This window comes from Mesitornis unicolor, unplaced genomic scaffold, assembly GCF_000695765.1.
Source record: "Mesitornis unicolor isolate BGI_N332 unplaced genomic scaffold, ASM69576v1 scaffold572, whole genome shotgun sequence".
NCBI classification, from domain to species: Eukaryota; Metazoa; Chordata; class Aves; order Mesitornithiformes; family Mesitornithidae; genus Mesitornis; species Mesitornis unicolor.
This window is the reverse complement of record NW_010166921.1, coordinates 21,819-43,482: the sequence shown is the minus strand read 5'-3', so window position 1 is coordinate 43,482 and position 21,664 is coordinate 21,819. Positions and strand designations below refer to the sequence as shown.

At 36.8% G+C, this 21,664-nt stretch overlaps 1 protein-coding gene across 1 annotated transcript; it reads right to left on the bottom strand.

Moving 5' to 3' along the window:
* Nucleotides 1-11,951: 11,951 nt before the first annotated feature.
* On the bottom strand, nt 11,952-21,452 carry RBP2 (retinol binding protein 2, cellular). The gene is made up of 4 exons (XM_010195119.1): nt 21,327-21,452; nt 16,913-17,091; nt 13,807-13,908; nt 11,952-12,186 (listed from the first exon to the last, which is right to left on the bottom strand). The coding sequence occupies exons 1-4, from the start codon at nt 21,397-21,399 to the stop codon at nt 12,133-12,135; spliced, it is 408 nt and encodes a 135-aa protein (XP_010193421.1). The 5' UTR covers nt 21,400-21,452; the 3' UTR covers nt 11,952-12,132.
* Between the last annotated feature and the right edge of the window lie 212 nt (nt 21,453-21,664).

Genomic DNA, 21,664 nt, shown 5'->3' with positions numbered 1-21,664 from the left:
GCAGGAATGATCTTGATTTATCTGCTAGTGCTTCTGATTTATTAACACTTGCTTCTTCACATTTTCTTTTCTGGAGGCCATAGTCATAATTTTGGCATGATTCCACTTCCATTACGATTGGTGGCAAAAGGGCAGGCCTTGAAACTACGGGAGTGGTTTGGAATGCAGCAGTCTATACTCTCCCAGGTATTCCAAGTTTAGAGCATATAATTTCTTTTTTTATCAGATTTACAGTGCCTTCCACTATAGCTGAATCTTGGTATTAATGTTCTTTTATTGAGTTTCGGGGCTTCAGGTAAACTTACTCTGTAATTCTCTGCTCTTCTTTAAACCTGTCAAACTGTCTCTAGAATCTGATTCAGCAAGCAGTTTATTTTGTCCTGAATATAGTCTTGAGATAACATGAATTAGAAAACCTACAAAATTATTGCTTCCTATCTGAGGAGTATCGGTCCAATAGCTACTTAAAATTTCTATAGCAATATTCATTATTTTAGGACAAAAATATTCATTTATTTTCACTTTTAATTGCTATTATATGTTATTACCTTATCACTGCTGACCACGGAGTTGGAATGTGCTTGGGAAATGATTCAGCATAGGGTTTTCCATAAGCTTGTGAAAATTGTTTATTGAATAATATTACCAGTCATCACAATGATCTGTTGCCAGCAGTCTGGAAAATTGAAAATACTGTGTTTGTTTTCTGTTAATGTTAGACAAGATTGACATAGAGTTATTTTTTATCTAGATATAAAGCAGTAATATAAGGAAGTTTAAGACCAGCACTATAGACACTTAGTCAATGGAAACAGTTAATGGCCAGACTTTGATAATTGACTGTAACTTATGGATGAACAGCATCTTTTTTTTCTCTTAATCAATCAGTTTTATGTTTCCCAGATACAGAGATGAGGTTTCAGCCCCTGACGTAACATCTGCATGTACAATGTACATAACAACACAGACTCAAACTGTCAAAGCACATCAATTTAGTTAAAGTGAAACGAACAGCATTAATAGCTGAATATTCTCCATTAGTATCTGTTTCAAACGTACACTAAGCATTTTAAAACTACTTTTATGTGACTGCAGTGATATAAGACTGTATCTTTCAGTTGTGTATTTTCTCGACAAAGGGAAGGAAATTGAGGTCAAAGAGTAGCTGTCATCTTATTACTAAGATCCTATTGCTGAGGCACTCATCCCACATGACCTAATGCTCTGCTGTGAGCAGTCTTTTGTTTTATAGTTTGATGGCAGTTGTTTCACCACTGGCTCAAATGCAGGTCAGGCTTGTGGTGTGCTAGGCACATCAAACCAGAACCCTACTGCTAAGTTTTGTTTTCAGGTCATGCTGATTTATGCAGGGAGTCAGAAGAAGCTTTTAGAAACCTAAAACGTGAATGTAATGCAGAACCATTCTCTCCAGATATGCCTGTCATATAGAAAGTGGCTCTGGTAACAGGTTTGGGGCTTCCTTTAAAATTTTCATTGATTTATTTATTTGTTTTTAGTAGTTGTAACATGCAGGGTTTTTTTAGGAAAGGTTAAGACCGTTCTGTCTTTGTGATTTGAGCTGCACAGTTAAATGGTTTCTCAGTTTGCATTGCAGTTCAAACAATTGGCAATCACAGAATTGTATAGCATTTCTGTGGCACTGAATGCGTGTCTTTGTATTTGAAGCTTTTTCTTCACAATGACACAGTAACAAGTTATTTCTATAGGAGAGCAGGCAGTGATGAGAGCTGTATTAGATTTTATTCTTGCTCTTTTATAATAATCACACATAAATAATGTATTGCCAGAGGCAGTTGTAACAATGGATTTATATATACAAGTCCTACACAAGCTCTGTTTCTTTTCTTTTCCCATTTGTAGTAGAACCTGAATAATTGAAATTTTCAGTGATAGTCATATGTGTAATTCAACAGGAACAGGGTGTGCTATGTAACCTTTTCATCTAGTCTGATAACTGCAAGTTATCACAACCATCCATGCCCAATATTCGAGTTTTTAAACTCAAACATTTTGAGTTTATTCTGAGTTTAAATTTTAAACTCAAAAAATTGACTGTAGCAATCAAGGTTTTTAGCTTTGAGTGTCTCTTTTTAGTCCTTTGTCAATCTTATTACATAAATGGCACTTGACATAGGATTTGCAGCATTCAGATCTTCTGGACAAATTCACTCTCAAAAATGAAGTATACAATCTGTTGATGAGTGAGGATCAATATAGAGCCCCAGTTCAAGCTAAAACAGTTTATTCTTTTAATCCTAGAGGTTTCTGGTTTAACTCCTCTTATGCTGCTATTCTCTAAAACATAGGTAACTTCCCCCACTATCCCCCTCCAATTAGTAATAATAACTATCAGCACCTGCACATGGTTTTATATCCTTATGAAGAGGCACATGGAATTCTCCTATCAAAAATGCATATGTACTATTTTTGTATGGCTATTCAAATTAAAACTGATGAATTTTAATAATATGTACTTAGTATGTAGTCAGAATTGAATCCCCTCAGTGTAAAAAACTTGTAAAATTGTGATGTGGTTTACACTACTCACCTTAACACTTCTGTACTTTGAAAAAAAATAGGAAAAATCATAAGAATGTTATTCAATTTACTATGGAGACATAAAATTACAATAAGGACAGTATTTTTTTGTTTTGAGTCTGTGAAGAAGTCAGGAAAACTCCGGTAATAAAACCACAGGAAGCCGCCCTTACCCGTGTGTTTCAAATGTAGCCACTAGATGGCGCCTTGATTCTGTTAATCTCTCTTTTTTTTTCTTTTCCCTGACTGATGTTTGGACCTGGAATCCTGAAATTGTTTCTCAATAAACCCAGCTGGGAAACAAGGCTTTTCACATATTTTTGAAGGCCTTCTACTGAAGTAGATAAAATGATTTCAGTTTTCACTGTTGCTTTTAACTCCGGCTGTTTTGTGGGATTTCTTTTTTTTCTTTAGGGGAGTGGTAGGTTTTGGGTGGTTGGTTTTGGTCACTGATTTTCTTCTGCTGTTATACTGATAATTTATTTGTCTTAGACAAAACTCCTTTTAAAAACAGTTTTTCTTCATACATTTCTTTCAATTTTTTTCATGTCCACCTGCTTCACAGCTGTAACTTAAAAGTAGAAGCAGGTCAGGATAGTGTCCTTTACACCACCCATTAACAGACATTAAGCATATGTGGATAAATGCTTGTATAAATGTTTCATGTGGTGCATCTTTTTCTGTACCAGAAGGTCGAGGGGGTGAAAATAAACTATACATCTGTAAAGCGTTTTAATTCTGGCATAACTGTATCTGTTGTATGATACGTACTCATACATCTGTAAAAATTGTCACTCATCCAGGTACCTACATTTTTTGCATCCATAAATAATTCCTGTGTGGACTGAGCTAGAGAGAGACTGAAATCTTCTGTTTAATCATAGATCAAGACAAGCATTATCATTTCTATTCTTCATTCATTAGTCTCTGCACTAATAAACCTCAGGTCTGTAGTCTGTGATACACAAGCAGGTTACCTCAAAATAACAAATAAACATGGGCCAGCTGCTCCACAGTAAAATGTGTGGATGTTTCTACCTGGCAGTGACTTGCCATTAATCTAAGGAAAATCACAACAGCCTCCCTTTCAATGACACATGGGGTATTTCCTCCTTCGTTGTTAAACATTACTTCAGTGTAGACATTCACAAGTGGACAGTTGCATGTGAGCAGTTCCTGGCATCAGGTTGACCAACAGGAACTATTTCCTTTGTGATAATTCTGTTGTTTATCAAAGACCTCCACTGAGCCACCCTTTACAAAAGAAATTTACTGTCACATATGTCATATGATAGGACATTGTGGTGATTCTACGCATATTTGGCTGTTTTGCTGACAAACTCCAGCCTCATTAGATGGGTTTGTAACTGGAAGTTGTGCTATCCACTGTTTGAAACTATTAAATTATTTAAGAACAGACATTAACAAAAATGCCATCTGATTTTTATATGAACTGCTTCTTGACAACTGATGAATATTCCTATGTTAAATGTAACAGAAATTAGTGATGGGGTTGTTTGAGGGGCTTCTCAGAGGTGGAACTCAGAAGGTTGGCTCTGACTGCAAATAAAAGCTGGAGCCTTATACAAAAAACACTGGAAGCCAGTGTTACTTTGTCAGCAGTATTTTTGGTGACTGTATGTTGGTTGAGAGAGTTCTGTTGCTTGGGAAAGTAGATTTGATTTGGCCAAGACAAAACCCGTGCTTTACTTGCTTATATCAGATTTGTATTTATACTTCTAGTGACAAAAGGAGGTTTTGAGCAATGAGCCTTTGCAGTGTAGACCAGACTTTTGGGGAAATTTTTCTATACTGAAGATTATAGTATAGGAAGTATAGTATATTATATGCTTATTGTATTACTCATTTTATTAAAAATATAATTATATAAAGTACCTTCCAGGAATAATCACTAAATTAAAATATCTGTCTTTAGAAAAGATGTTAAAAATTCTTCCATGGCTTCAATTAACTTCATAAAGGGCTATAGAGTGTTTTAGTAGTAAGTATTTGAGAAAGCTCACCTACATCATGCATTAGATAGGGCAGGCATGCTGTACTTTGCAGCTCATTTTGCCGTACAGTGATGTGGTTACAATCTTACACATTAAGGAGAGCTGTAGAAACTGAGATTTATTTTTTGTCTCTCTAATTAATACTGCTAAATAATAAGACCTGGCATTGAACTAGATACAGAAGTTCTTAGATTGAATCCTCTCCTACCTAACGACGATCTCTGGCATCTTTTTTCATACATAATCATTATAATGCAGAGGAAAAAAAGGGTGTTTAAAGCACCAGGCTACCTTTATGCTCTTCGGTCAGTGGAGATTAATTACTGCTGATGCAGCTGACAGAAAAGGATAGGAGTAGTAATGGTTTTCATTACAGAAACCTAATGGAGTGGTCAGGGTAGAAGGCTAAGTTGAAATCATTTAACAGTCTGAGACCAACTGATTGAAATGGTTCTCTATTTTGTTCTTTAGTCCAAGTGGAATCCAGAAAACAACTAAAACATGCAGCCCGAATGCTCTAGCATTCATGTTCTACTAGAATCATACTAGATTCATGTTCTGCTTTTCATTGGAAGAGCCCTAAAATGTTCTGGGTCTCATTTTATTTAAATTACTTTCACTAGGACAGCTACAGAGTTCTATCATATACTTTATACATAAAAACACCTACGTGAGAAGTTGTTGTAGTGTTTTCATGCACAGCCTTGCTTATAGTTTGTTTATATTGAGATCTACAGCCAAGATTTTTTTTTCTTTATTTATGACTTTGGGAAGGATTGACTTTCTTCTTTGAAAGAAAAGACAAACATAAACTGTATCGACAGAATATAGAGATTTATCCTTGTGATGAAAACCTGTAAACTCAAGTCTGAGCTCAAGCGCCAGAATCTTCATTGCCTTGCACTTCATGCTCTGTCAATGGAACATTACAGAGGTTTTAACTCCTATACTAAAATATGTTGGGCAATTCCTTTGACTTGACTTGTTCCATGGAAAGATCTCATTGGTATAAGATAATCTCCTGATAAGTATTACCCTCTTTTAGTACTGCATGGCCCCTGTCGATTCACATAGTGCAGGTACATACAAGCTAAGTGAGGTGAGTCGGGTAGGAGGAGGTGTAACTAAACCAGTCTGATAACCCTGTTGCTGCAAGTCTCAATGGAACATTACAGAGGTTTTAACTCCTATACTAAAATATGTTGGGCAATTCCTTTGACTTGACTTGTTCCATGGAAAGATCTCATTGGTATAAGATAATCTCCTGATAAGTATTACCCTCTTTTAGTACTGCATGGCCCCTGTCGATTCACATAGTGCAGGTACATACAAGCTAAGTGAGGTGAGTCGGGTAACTAAACCAGTCTGATAACCCTGTTACTGCAAGTCCAGATCAGGGCAAGGGCTAGAGCTGTGTAGACTTTCACTGGGGATCCCACTGGCCCCTGCAGCCTGGCGGCCGATGGTTAATTTATTCCTGCCACTGTGATTTGGTCACAATCAACATTCTTTTGCACTGCTGCAGAGTTACTTTTTTTTTCTACTAAATGGCAGTAGGAAATCTGGTTCTGCTTCTCATTTTAAATGGCACAAATCTGCTCAAACAGAAATAGTTCAATTATGATCATACAAACCCCTTCTCTGCGAAAGTTATTTTTCTTTAGTGACTCTTGATGTGCTAACATTTTAACTAAGTTTTCATGTTTTCTGTGTATTCAGTTTATGCGACCAAGGAAAGCAATTTGCTGTAACGCTACTCAAGACAGCTATTAGTAGCAAACAGCAATCTGTGTTTTTAAAGAACCAAGGCTGTTATTTCACAAAGTGAGCCATTCAACTCTGCCTTAATCCTCTAACCAGTAAAGCTTATCTTCCAGGTGTTATTCCTGACTGTTTTACTGAGAGTTTCTTCTCAAAAACACTTAGAAAATGAGAGTCTAATTTAGATTAAGTTAGTGGTGATTTCTTTAAAAGAATACAATGTGACATATGTCTATACAAATAAATGTAAATTCTCAGATATCGTTTTGAGATAACAGAAAAAAATTGCCATATGTCACATGCTTTTATTTAGAAAAGAAAAATGTTTAACTTAAAAACCTTGCTTCTAAACATTCAGGAAGTTTATTGCATTCATTCATTATTGAATCTTTGAAGCAATAACAGTGAATAGTAATACACACTTTTCTGACACTGATACTTTGAATGCATTAAATTCTGCAGCTTCAAAGTCTATAGTAGCAAAAATATTGAATATTATAAGACAGTCAATAAGACAAGTACCACTATGAGCAGCAGAACTACTGAAGCTTGGTTTCCTATGGATTTTCTCTCATGGTTGAATTCATTGGCATCAAGGTAAGAACTCCAGCTGAAGGTTTTCCATGGTTACAGACATTTATCGTGGTTTTATCCTAAGTGACTTTTCTAGGGCTTGATAAACATAATTTCACCCTGTAGGCTGTCTTTTACTGAAAGCATTCTATCTGGCCATTAATTTTCATATGAAACTGTAGAACTGTTATATCTTGGAGAGTCCTTATCCTCTGTCAGATTTGGCTGGCCAACCTATACTGGGCAACTGGTTCAAAAGCTGTGGAGGTGTGGGCAAACAACTGTGGACACCTATGCCGCATTTTTAACAAATGGAGGCTAATGAAGCCCTCTCCCCTCTGAATGTAAATGCATGTGTGTATAAAGATGCATATATATAAATCCAAAAGTGAATGAAATAAAGGTGAGAGAAAAAAACAATTAAGAAACTGTAGGAAAATGCTTGACTGTGGGTGCAGTGACAAAAGGCAGCAAAGGGCACTACATATTAAAAGCAGTTCAAAGGAATGCCCTTTGCAGCTTTCACAGGGAGGTATCCTACTTAGCTTTCATGCCGTGGTTTAATTCTGAAGTTATAACTAAGTTTACAGGAAAAGCCTGTGTGAAGGGTTTATCAGATTTTCAGAAAGCCTTTCCGTGACATACTGTTACCTAAACTGAAAACAGCAGGAAGCCAAAGTATAGAAACATAAAAATAGGTAAAGAGAATTTCTTAAAGCTTGTTTCTGAGTCCTGGTAAACATGAGTTTGTGCTGTAGCCTTTCTTTTACTGCAGGTACACTATTTGGCCATTTTTTTCATATAAATGATAATAACATAGTATCTCTGAGATCATCCTGACAGTCTTTTGGTCAACTGTTACTACAGGTACAATGAACAGCTCAGCTTGATTTGCTGATGGAAGAAAGTGGATACTATGGTTGGACCATAGACACTCCACAAGCTCATCTGCCAGCCTCTTCCAGTCCTGCATTGTCTTTTGAGTGCAGAGCTGTTGCTGAATGTCTGAAGTTTCCATGCTGCAATTTAAGTCTGTTACTTCTTGTCCTGTCTTTCTTTTCTTGTCTTCAGGTATGGATGATAGTGCACCCTCATTCCTTTAGCAGCATCCTTTCATGTTTATGTTCTTATGCCAAGTGGAGTCTCTGCTGTCACATAAGGCAAAGCCCCTAATCTTTCCATGCATTCCTCCATGTATAATAACTCTGGAATGTGTACTGTCATCTATTGCCTTCCCATTCCTATTTAATGATGATTGAAGCACTGCACTGTGAGATATAATTAAACCAAGTGTGATATTGAGAGAACAACTGACAAAATTTTTGCTGCTATCAAAAAGCTTGTCTGGTTCATTTTATCTGAAATCTCATTTTCACAAAATTCTTTCTTCTAATCTCTACCATCTGTATAACAAGTATAATCAGCAAGCTGAAATTAAAATATCTGCAACCTCTGCCCTTCAAATCCACGTCCTGGTTTTGCTGGGATAGAATCATAGAATAAATTTTCTCTTCAGGCAAGTGGCATTTTTGAGAAGATTACAGCACTTGATTTGATAGGAAAGAAGCTGATAAGACACTTGGTTTCAGTGTGTGGCCATCCCTGCTATGGAAGTTGCCATAGTGGCCAAGGTCTTTAGCTGTTTCACATTAGCCAGGTGCAGAAGCTAGGAGGAGCAAAAGCCAAGGCACCTCTCCCAAGCTGGCCAACAGAATTACGCCATACCATAAACATCACACTGACTATAAATTGTGGAGTTTGCTGAAGACAGCCTTCTTTCCTCAGTGGTCATCATCCCTGGAGGGTTTTGCCTGTTGTCCTGCTCCTGAGGCCTACTCCCCCATTCATTGTGACCCTTGCACTCTTGTTGGAGCTGCAGTGTTTGCAGTGTTTATCATCTAGCGTTCACTGCTGGGGGCACACAGCTCACAATCGCTATATGGGCTGAGTACAACTTTGTGTATTTTATATTAACGCTAGTTTCTTATTATTTTATTAAATCTGTTTTCATTTCAACCCATGGATGTCCTTTCCTTTTCCCAATTCCCCTCCTCAAGTGGGGAAGAGTGATTGAGTGACAGAAAAACTGCCTAAATGAAGACAATCCATCACAAATTAAACCTGAACAGACTATGTTCTAGTGGGAAAAAGTGTTCAGAAGAAAGCCTTTCTTTGAATCTCCCCACTAAGGTAAAATATGTTCCCTTGCTTAAAAAGAATAAATGTAACTAAACAGCTTTTATTGGTGAAATTTTATTTGTCTTCATCAGACCTTGCAGTAAGTGCTGATTTAGAAACATCAGACTTTTTGCCAGATGGCAGTGGAGTAGACATCTTTCTCAAGCAGCAAATCAGGAGAGTGCATACAATATTAATGGAAAATTTGAAAGCTGTTCTGTGCATTCAGTACCTAGATGACCCTTCAGAGCTTAACACAAGATAGTATCTTAGGAACTAGCCACAGAACGCTATTGGTAGGAACATTTACATTACTCTACAGCATTTGTCTGCAGTGTTGCTTTCTTCTTTTAACAGTTGATAAGAAAATGCTTGTTGACTTTTAGGGAGAAAAATTGGCTGAATGCAGAGGATTTTTAGAAATCCCACTGTAAACATTTTTTATACACACCTTTGTCATTGCCATTGACAAAAGTCCAGCACTGACTTTTCACCCAGTATTGTACTCACTAGGAAGTGCTTTTGTTGGTACAGGCTTTTCTGTTTTCTGGATCAGAAGGTTGCTGGTAAATTCTCTTCCTGTTAGCTGTATTTGAATAATATTCTCTATGAGGAAAAGAATCAATGCAATTGGTAATTCTTCAAAACAGCTGAGACAGCACTGCATGCCAGAGGGCTGAAAAAATGTGAATGAGTATTCTCTGATTTACCAGCGAGGTTTGTTCCTTCAGTGCAAGTATTTAAATCTGCTGAGAAGGAGATAAGGGACTTTATACAGCTTAGAGACTCACCTAACCTCACAAATATGATACAAACAAGTATAACTTTGTAAGTAATTACAATACAAAGTAATGAATCTGTTTCCAGTTCTGTGCATGCAGTTGTAAAGGATGTGGCAAGTTCTTGCATATCAGTATGTGCAGGAAGAAAATGTTGTTTTGGAGCATAAAAAACTTTTCACATTTTCTCACTCCCTGTTAAAAAGTCTGGAATTTTCTTTTCTAAAATTGGCAAAAAAAATAGAGTCAGATCTCCAGTTATCTCCTAATCAAAGTCTACTCAAATGCCCAATTGCCTACTTCATTTACTTCCCAACCATATCCCTTACGTAAAACTAGTAAGCATAATAAGAAATCAATTGAGGAATGCTTGCTTTCCACCTTCAGACTCATCATTTGTGAATTGATGACAGTTCTCTGTGACATATGAAAGCTTTTCCTTTGTTTTATGATGTATGATTTATGGTTTTGTGATTTGGAGTGAAGTTATGAAACCCTGCATTGTGCAGGCTTACTCCTGGCATAGCCAGCTATGAGCAATGTCACTGATTAAAACATGCACGTTTTGTTTCCTAGTGATTACTTTGTTCTGATCACAGTTTGAAAGCTTAATGAACTGTGGTACTTCTTAGCCTAGTAACTAGCTGAGACTTAGAAATAGGAATTAAATATGTTTCTAATGGAAAGTCCAGGTCAGGACTGAATAAGAAAAATAAGGAGTTTGCCAGCTCCAAGTGCAGTTTCTTCATTAGAGAATTGCTCAATTAATGTACACAGGAAGTTTGATACCAGGTCAACTTTTATGAGGAGAAGCAAAGTCCAATTCATAAAAATATCTCTACATATGCACTTATATACCCATGGTCATGTAAGTATCAGTGACATATTAATCAGATATGAGTTTTTGCAGATGTAACCTAGTTTTCAGCTGAGAGACTGTCTCATCCCTTTCTAATCCTGAGCTATTGACAGTGAGTGGGCTAAACAGCAGGTGGGAATGATGAGAAGGCATATGTTCCTCCGCTTCAGCAAAGTCTTTTTGCACATCTTTTCTCTAATTCCCTACTACTGATCTGTGTGAATTTCCACTCCTACCATATTAAACAGAAGATCAGGGCTGATGGACAAGAGGAAATGGAAATGGTGATAAAGTTTATGCGAAAGTTTCTATATCTGCGAGGCAGGTTTGTAGGAAAGACAGCATGTTTTATTAGAAAAATTCATAGAGTTGGGAAAAAACAGTTGAACTTTTGGGCATACAAGCCCTTCTTCAGTTCTGTGGAACGTGTGCATGCATTTTGCTGAATAATTTCAGTTTCCATCTACTGAAGTAGTGCTCACCATCCCTGGTTAACTTAAACTTGCCTTTAGTGAAGAACATGAATTCTTTAGAAAAAGCCTAAATAAAACTGACTGAAGAGAGTGGCATGGAAATTAGTTTTCTTTTTAAAGTCTCTGAAAGGTGAAGATTGCATCATGCTGGGTAATCTTTATGCACAATGTATATGCAGTTTTATATACTCTGCAGTTTTTCTTTTATAGCCATAAGTGTGCCTTAGTTTTCACATCACGGAGCAACTCTTGAGTGCAGAGTTTGCTTCAGTCAGTGGACAACTCCATTGGGATTACGAGTAGGATGCCACTTCTAACTGGAGGTTAGCAGCACTGTCAGTGATCCACATTAGGGCTGTATTAAGGAGCTACAGCTTTTCACAAGGGCCATGAGTTATCAGGTGATAACTACTAGCAGCTACAGACCTGGGCCAAATTCAGATGGATAACCTAGATGTGAAAGGCCAGCTATTGTGTTCAGTGAACCATTCTGTTGCTGGAAATTGTGGACTTAGTGATCCAGGACTAAATTAAATAGAAGCGGTCAAATGAATGTCCAATTTTACTCAGTCATCCAAATATATTATGATATTATAGCACTGTGGAGAGATATACTGCAGTTCAGATAATTGTGACTGTTAATTTTCAGCCTTGTTGCTGAAGGACATTCATCTGGAAATGATTACAAAATATAGGAAAGCATTATTTGAAAAGCAATTACTTTTATTTAACTCCAGACTGAAAGGCAGAGAAATTTATGACGTTTGTAACTGTTTGATGTTATTTCTATAAAACAAGTTTGTTTCCATAAACGTGCACAAAATACATCCACGTAGCAGTGTCAAAGAATTATTAATCTGGCTTGGTTCTTCTTTTTAAACAAAACATAACAGCATAAGAGTGTGATGGAGATCTGGGTGGCTTTCTGGTCAGTTTTAGTTTTTCTTCTTAAATGTCTGGTGGCACACCTGGTCTTCACATGTCAGTTCCTACAGTGATAAAACAATTAGGAAATATATATTGGTACAATCTCTATTTTTTGCATATGCTGCAGATCCCACCAGAAATTACTACAGCTGAGATACGCTTATGAAAAAGAGAACAGAAGAGAAGAGCAGAACAGAAAAAGTAGTGAATTATATGTAACTAATCAGCAGGCACACACCACATGTTGCATAATTAGATTTTGACACTTGAATTGAGCTCTAAGAAGAGCAAACATAAAAAATGCATTAAAATTGCACTTTAATGCAAGGCTTTTTCATGTTCTGTTATTAAAACAATATGCTGTTATAGTTTATAATTCACATGTTACCTCATAATTCATGAGAAGCAATGAAACAAGGAAATAAAAATTAATACAGAATGCTTTAACAAGACGGGGGCATTTGCTTCAGGGATGCGCCCAGCCATTTTTCAGAGGCCAGAACAATACATTTTTGCCCAGTGTTGCAGCTGACCTTCTAAAGGTTGGCACACCTGCACATTGCAATGCAGTCAGGTTGGTCTTCTGATCAGCCAGCACTCCTGTGCCAATAGGACTTTGAGGTGAGCTGAAGGTGAAGCTTTTTGGCCAGCAGTTGACCAAACCCACAATAGAGTTTCTGAAGACTGTTGTAAGAATCTACGTGGTCTCTGTTTCCACCAATCTTAGCCTGAATCCTGGTGCCAGCATGTAGAACTTTTATTAGGTCTGTTTTGGAATATGTGTTAAAATAGAGTTGAAAAACTGTGCTAGGCAGTTGGTGTTTAGTTAGGTGGCAGACTGTTTTTTAATTCATTGCTTTGAGCTTTAAAGCACACAGACTTTAAAGCAATGTGATCGGCCACACCAACTATCTGTAGGGTAAACTTGTGAAGGAGGAGATATCGAGATGCAAATCATCAGATAGAAACGATGAGCTCCATAATCCATCCGCACCCACCTATTGCACCATCCAACATTATCATGCCCATTTCTTTGTTGATCTCCCAAGAAAATCTGGAATCATTATCATGTATCTGTTATTTTGAAATCTTTCTGGACTTCTCTGACTGCTTATTTCCTGCACAGGCACTTCTGGTCTCTCTTGGACTCACTTCACTTATCTTTGGGCTCCAGCTTAATAACTCAGATGTATGAATGCATTGTCTTTATTATTGTACTAGCACGAATTAATTGCAGTGTAGATTGGTTTTGTTTGCAGGATCCTCTTGAGTATCCAGAGGTTTCCGATCTGTGTTATGCTGAAATTTCGTAGTGCTTCTTTCAGAAAAAAAAAAATTAATATTTTTCTTGCAATCTCTCCCATACTGTTTTTTTCTACCACTGATTAGATGAGAACGAGATGATGTTAGAGGTGCAATGTAACAAGAAGGCTTATTAGCTGGAGGGCAGCAGACTGGAGCAAAAAAAACACTGCAGGGTTATGACTTAATTGGGAGCAGATGGGAAGAAATTGCGCATTCCTGAGTTGTATCAGAAGAGGGATTTCCTTAGGGTTCAGAGATCAGACCTGTCTGAATAAAGACCATTCTAACTAGAACAAGGAACAGAACCTTGGAAATGGAAGAACTGTGCTTTGTTGCAGTCTCAGTTGTGTGCTATGTATCTGGATAGCGGCCCTTACCAGATGCATTATGTCTCCTTCAATCCAGTGCTTCCAGCCCCTGTTTTTCTTTTCACCTTTCTGAACGCATATGAGTTTGTCACCATCCCAGGTCACTAGTGTCTGCATGAATCAGATAATTAACTCAGATATGTTAACGAGAAGCTTACGAATACATGAAAATAAGCTCAATCAAACAATGAGAAGACACAATTACAGTTGCTTCCTACCATTCTGCATCTTCCTCCTAAAAAAACCCAAATCAACCGTTCAACCAAAACCCAGATATATTCCAGATGACAGCAGTGTTTTGATCTGAAGCTTTTACAGTGCTTTGTTGTCGTGTCTGTGTATTTCTTCACACACATGAATATAAAGTGTTCATACTAACTAGTGAATTGCTGAGTGAATTAACAGATACTTGTGCCATGCATGCAAACTGTAATTTTCTTCCCTTGCTGTTTAAAGCCTTTAATAAAAATACTGTACTGTTTCATTAGTGAAGACCTGACGGCTTGTACCAACTAGTGCCATGCTAACATCCTTTCCAGCTCTGCATAAAATAGTAAGAGGAAATGTATGTTAATATAGTCTCATACAATACATTTATTTATTTTATAGCATTTTTCATGCACTTTCACAAAAGACCTTTAAAGAGATATGATCCTAAGCTGGACAATGTGCTCTAGCCGACCTTGCTTGAGCGGAGGGGTTGGACTGTGTGATCTCGAGAGGTGCCTTCCATCCCCAACCACTGTATGATTTGGTGTTACTCAGAGCCTATCACTAACAAACAGGGTACTGAGTATGCTGATTCATGTCCAGGAGTAGAATGACCATACCTGTAAGGAAAAGTTCTCTTTACAGGCTAAATTCTCTACTCAGATATGGTGGACTAAATTCAAAGCAACTTTGTTTGAATTGTTCTAGATCTGAACCATTGTACTTTAGGGAGACACTTAACTGTGTATCATAAGTAAATCCTCACCAGAGACCAGTTACAGTCAGTGGAAGTTCAGTTATTAAAAAGCTCCAAGAGTACCTGGGACCTTAATTCATTTACTAGTTCAGCACTGGATGATTTATTTCACTTACGAGGGAGCTTTCTATTAATAACAAGACAAAACTCATTCCATTTCAGTTAACTTCTTTCTTATTTACAGAATTTTAAAGCTACATCCTCTTTAAATTATTCATGCCCTCTTTACACTTAAATGTTGCCTAGCAGTTTTATTACCTTCATCTAACTTCAATGTGTTGGAGGCATTGTTTTGTTAATAAAAAGACCGGAAAATTATTTTAGAGCAGTCCAGAGAATAATGGCATAGCATGCTGCTTTTTCCTTCTCTCCTTGCTAGAAACAAATAATATAATTTGTTTAGAAAAGAATATTAGGCAAAAAATCTTAAACCAGGTGGGGTTATAATTGTACAAGCTGTGTTTCCTTCCTTCCAAATAACTGACAATGAAGAGAAGAGGCTGTAAGTGAAATGATTTTGCACAGAAAGGCAATGGCTTTGGTAGTGGTGAAGAGCACTAGAGGAGCATTAGTCTATGGATTTAAGGAGTGATTTAACTAATGAGTCCTTAGATCCATAGTACTGACTTCAATTGATCTAAAGAGATGTGGGAACAATGTTCTGAAGCATAAAGTCTGTCACAGGAATATGTCCCACCCAGTGCTCACTGGAGAAAGTGATAGGAAGAAAATTTAGAGACGGATATTCAGCATACTGGAAAAAAATGTCTTATTTAGTGGCTTGCAGTGCTGTGAATGAGAAATAATTTGGAAGAAGTAATGGGAATTACAGTGCACAAAGTTAGTTTGAGAATGAAAAGTGATCCAAAGGGAATAAACAATGTATTCTGTTAAATATGTGCCATTTCAGCGAAGGATGCTGTGAATTCAAATATAAACATTTCCTTTATGCTGCCAATTTCCTGTGGCAATTGCCAAAACAAAACAGGTCTTGTTTGATCTCAGCTTCTCACAGTTTGGCAACAAGTTCTGAAACCTCGTTTATTGAACAGATACTGATGGAAAAGACAGTTTAAGTCTGGAGAAAAGCAAAAGCAAGAGAGCTGAGAGGAATAAAACTGGGGTAATTGGCAGAAGAGTTGACGCGAGTAGATTCAGTCGATGATGACAGACAGGCAGGTGCTGCAAGACTGAAGGGGACAGTCAATGGAAATTTAAGATCTACTGGCCTTCTGCCTTTGAACATCTTGTTTAAGTATTTTAGGGGTGAGAAGAGAGTAAAACAGAAGCAGTATTGATACTGAAACATGTAAGTGAATTTAATCAGTGCTCCTATGTATCCTTTTCCTCACTGACTTCCCTGATACAGTCTTGTTTGAACGCCTCACAGGAACGGGCTTATTAATTGACTCTCTGTCACAGGAGGCAGGACACAGCTAACACAACGATATGGTCCTTGATCCAAACATTGCTTGTCCACATAGCTCACTGAACGGTGTCTGAACATATGCCCATGGTTTCCTAGGGGAATTTTGAGCTCAAGTTACTCTTATGATCCTAAAGATAATAAAGCATGCACTGCTGGGCTTCCTTGCCTGCCAATAGGCCTGCCACCCCTAGCTTTGGCTCACATTTTTCTCTTGTCCCTTCCCAAAGCTCCCTTGAGGTTAATAGCTGAGTGCAGGTTTATTTTTAACAGTGTCCAGCTGAGGTTGAGTAGGCTCAGATGAAAAATACAGTGTGAACCTAGCCATTCAGAACAGAAAATCTGTATTGAACCACAGAGAAAGTCCTAAATTCAAAGGGAAGAATTTACAGTTTCATTAAGGAAGATACTTAGGTAAAAATACAGTTTTGCTACTTTCTAAATACATAAAGGTGTGTCATAGAAAAGCTGGAAAAATCTCCCTAGAGAAACATGTAATTAATGACTGTTCTCACGTATCTGAGAAACCATCCTGATTTGCATTCATAATAAATGCTTGTGGCAGGGAAGAAAACATCTCGAGATGCAGATTATTTCTGCTTTATAAAAATCCTCTGAATCCTCTGTAAAATATTGTTGGTTTGGATTTTTTTTTCCACGTATTCAGCTGCTCACTCCTGATGCTGACTGTAGTGTAAAGATGTCAGGTACCAAGTTTTTACCTTCACCACTCGGTTATCCAGTCCTTTGGTATGTTCTTCAAATTCCACTCCCACAGTGAAATTCAGTTCATAGTTTCTGAAAGTACTGAGTGTTTTTGTTTTAAAATTATCTCCATCTTGAATAATCTCCTTTGTTTGTTTCAAATGTTTTGCAATCTTACGAGTTGCAAAATCAATATCTGCCCAAAAAAACCAGAAAAGAGAGTATCAGAATGAAAATTTCAATATTTGTTACCAAAAATAAGAAGAACACAGCACTTCTATTTATTCATCATAAAAACCCCATTTTATGTGGAGCATAGTTCCACAGTTGACACTTCTACCTGCAACATTTTGCAGGGTAAAAGGTAATTTCAAAGAAGAATAACCTTGTGTTTGCAAGTAGACTTTCAATTCGAGGACCTTCCACTGGTTATACGTTTTATTATGAACAGGATATCCGTGGGACTGTTATAAGCAGAGTTACAACATACAACCAGTAGTGAATAGATAGTGGCTTGTTAAATCACATGAACCTGCAGGCTTTTTGGAGAATGTGAAACAACAGGGGCTGTTAAGACTGCTGTTGCCTTTTTGGCCTCATTCACACACCAAGCTGTGGGATGCCAGGAGTGCCATTATCGTTTGATGCCTGGGAGCCGTTCCCTTTTCTAAGCATGCAGTGTAAATGATGTAGCTCTTAGGTGTATGAGGGTACTAGCTTATGTCCTGCAGGGTTACAAATGTTGGCCACTCCAGAAAGAAGGATCTCAGAATAATACTCCTTTTCAGAAAGTAAGCATGTTAGAATGAGTATATAATCAAGGGGATTTTTGCGTCTTACTTTTATGATGAGCCTATAGTCTGTGGGAGTATATAAGAGATTAATTAATTTAAAATAATACAAATCATACCAATGAATAAAAAAGAAACCATCACATAAAAGCCTTACTTATACATTATTGCTAAACAGCAGACACAGAAATAAATTGTAGTTTAGATGTTAAAGAAAGACAAATCCAAAGTCAGAAGTCAAGAAAGTATCAAACTGCAGTATTTTACAGCTCCTGTTTAGTATTCTGTCGACATTTTATGCAGTACTGGTCTCCTTCATATCCTTATTTTGTTCACGATGAAAAGTAACATTATAATGTAAACAACTGCTTGCAACTGAATGCACTGGAAGTTACCAAGAGGAGATTATGTATTACCACCATGACAGTTTGCCCCAGACAGTCCACCTACTGCCAGCTGCATTACCATCTGCAATAAATATTTCTGACCAGCTGGCAGTGAATTTTATTATGGTGCTATATGCAAATGAAATAAACTCAACATGCTTCTGCAAGAGATTGAAAAATGGTTTTGGTTTGTTAGCCTTCCTTTAGTGGTTTCGCGTGTGAGTTAATCACTGTCAGCCCAGCAATGCCGCACACTAACGGAGCGCTTGGTCTTTCGGTAGATTCATTATACGACTTGTGAAGTACTGATGGAGTTGAGTGAGAGGATTGGCTTGAAAAACGTTGTGACTCTTTAACACAGGGAATAATGTCCTTGTTCAGTATTTATATTCAAGACTTTTTGGGTATATTTTATCTGCTGTGGTGGATTAAAGGTATCCCTGAGTCTGATTTATAGCCAGGTAACGTAAAATTTAGTTCTTTCTGTGGAAAAAAAATGTCTAGACTTCTAAAGAAATGCTCTTTCTGACTAATATATTCATCTGGTAGCTCCTGGAGAAAAATCAGGAGAGATTTTATTAAAGCACGGTTTTCATAACTGCATTTTGAACAACACAAACAATAAAAATGATATATTGTTCTATTATAGTAGATTAAAGTACTTTGTAACATGTTTATGATAAAATCAAAGTTTCTGGCTTAAAGGGCAAAACTTTTCCTTAATTAAAGTATAGTAATGCATATATATAAATTATGAGGATCGATGAATTTTTTTAAAAGCAAAACCTCAATGTGCTTTGAACCTGAGCACTTTAAATCTTATCAACCATATGTAAAATTGTGAGAAGCAGAGCAGAAGAATAGATTTTTCACCCTTTCCATGTCATTTCTTTCCATTCTGAGAATCACCTATAACTACATGAATCTTCATGGGGTTTCTTTCTTTTGTTTTGTTTTGTTTTCTGATTAATTGGCAGGTTTAAATTTGTATAACTCATGTTATATATATGCATATATACACAAAAAATCATGGTGTACTTATGAAGGACCAGATCTAGACAACTGTTGCAAATAGCTCCTTCATCCCAACCCGTTGCTGCCATTCTTACTGGGAAGGTAGTCTGAAAATTTTATCAGGAAGTTCAGTGGTTACCTCTCCAGCAAAGTATTGCCCATGTTAGGCAATGAATCAAAGTATTTCCCAGGAAAAATATTGCATTCCTTATACTAACACATTCTTCCTCTTGCTTTGTTTCAGGCTACTGAGTGGGTAAAGCTGCTTTACTCTTATGAACTGGTACTGCTTTTTTATAGGCAGCCATCCCAGTATTGGATGCCTGTAGTCCAGACCCCATTGTAGGCTGAATCCATCAATTTTTCTCCTAATTTCCATTGGGATATATAAGACCAGAAATGGATGAAAAATCCACTTGATTTAATAATAACAAAGTCATGGTTTATCCACTGACTGAAATGGTTCTAAGGATGCCACTGAGATGCAATAAGGAACTGCTGCAGACCAGTTCATGTGAGCATTTATGGTACAAAAAGAATGGTAATACTGGAAAACGGATTATATATTATCAAAGGATCAGAATATAAGGATTATAATAATTAAAGTTTAGTTTAAAGCTGATATAATTAATACTTGTATTATGACAGCTAGACAATTCTTATTGAATTACTTGAAAATCATTATATTTAATTATCTGATTACCTTCCATGTTTTAGACTCTTCTTCCTAAGAAATATGTTTTCTTAGCTTGTGAAAGGTGGCTATCACAGAATCACAGAACGTTAGGGATTGGAAGGGACCTCAAAGATCATCCAGTCCAATCCCCCTGATACAGTTGGCTGTACAGTTGATTTTGAACTACTGCATTGTTTCTATAATCTACATCTTTACAAGTAGATATTTTGGAATCTGAGCAAACAAGTTCTTTAGATCTCTATTAACTCATCTCAACACCTTTTGAACAAAGCACAAGAAGCCACGAGTCTGATCTAAACTTCTGATGAAAAGCATAAGGTACTTCGACCTCAAATAGATCCTGTTTATCAGCATCACTCTTCCAGTGGTGTCAGGTACTGTAGAAAGGCAGAGAAATATGAAGAGCAAATGCTGAACAGAAGATAGAAATCAATGACCACTAGATAGAAAACCATGAGACATCTGGGAATGAGCGGTGCATGCACCCAGTTGGGCCCCTCAGGGCTATAAATTGTCCCTACTTGCATAATCATAATGACCTTGGGCAAAAAGTTTATGTCTTTATGAGAACAAAAATGCTTGAAAGGCAATTTATGTTGAAAAAATCAAGTGCAGCAAAAGAAGACATTTCTCTCATAAAATTATCTCACAAGCATTAAAAAAATTGAATCTGTCAGTGTGGGAAAAAATAAATCTACAAACAATATAAACTTGATCTTGCTATGAACCAGGAAGGATATTGCTTGCATTCGGTTAACAGTGGTTTGGTATTCCAGCATCTACAAAGAGTGTGCTGAATATCCCATACAATAGATGCACAAATTGTAGCTGTGAGACCTCTAATGATAAAGTGACTAACAACGTAGTTATTGACAGTTGCCTAAAGAGCAAATAATCTATTTTTGCATGTATACATATATTGTTGCCATCAATGATGGCCATAGCCAAGTGAAATCAAACTTAGTTAAGCATGTTAACGTATGTTTAAGAACTCCTGTGATTCCTGTCTCCTGGCTGTGTAAGGATGACTCCCAGAAAACTTGTCAGAAATACCTACCCATTTATCTTTACAGTCTTTTATAGCTTTTACCACACAACTGGCAAATATAATTTCTACTAGTTCAAGGCACTAATTAAGTACCAATCACTATTGTTGCTTTAGCAGTACAGAATAGTTATTCCTCTTTAACAGAGCAACCAGGTTGTGGCTTGATTGTTACATTATGTAGATACCAGGAATAAAAACCAGCTTCTGTATCTGAAAGCCTGGTTTGGTTTTTTAGTCTTTTTTGCTCATTTTGGTTTTGGTTTTTTTCCATCTCTATCTGTTTTTTCATTTATCTAAGTAAAGAATAATATCTTTGGCTACAAGTCTTATCTTGCTTATATATTTATATATTGTAATTACAAGTACATTACCATTATTCAATTTTTAATGTGATTGGCACAACACACATTACAGAAATAGTCTAATTAAATTTAGAAGTATTGTTCTTAAAATGGAAACATTTTATCTCTATGTAGTTAATATTTTTTCATTTACCTAAAGCAACCATGTAGCCTTCAAAATTTTCATTCGCTTCCATTTCCCATGTTCCACTGTAATCGACAGGCATGGTGGCAAGAACTTAAAACTTCAGATCAAAAGGTGAGACTGGAAACAGGATCTGCTAAGAGAATGTTTTATAAACTTTTTCATATCTTTTTTTAATAAGGTTTATGGTTTTCTAGATAATACAGTTTAAGGGTCAGAGTGATAACCCTAGAAAACTTTGCCTTCATTAACAAAGTTCAGTTGAAGAGCTGGCAGACAAGGAACACTCTGAAATATGTAGTAATACAGGATATGATTTTACACTGACCTTTGTAAAGAACTACTGG

What these genes read in the sequence shown, in the direction of transcription:
- RBP2 (XM_010195119.1), bottom strand. Translation starts at nt 21,399, where the DNA reads ATGCCTGTCGATTACAGTGGAACATGGGAAATGGAAGCGAATGAAAAT. An exon ending in TGGATAACCGAGTGGTGAAG is followed by an intron (nt 13,909 to 16,912) that starts GTAAAAACTTGG and finishes TGATTCATGCAG; the next exon opens with ACACTAGTGACCTGGGATGG. An exon ending in AAGGAGACATAATGCATCTG is followed by an intron (nt 12,187 to 13,806) that starts GTAAGGGCCGCT and finishes TTATCACTGTAG; the next exon opens with GAACTGACATGTGAAGACCA.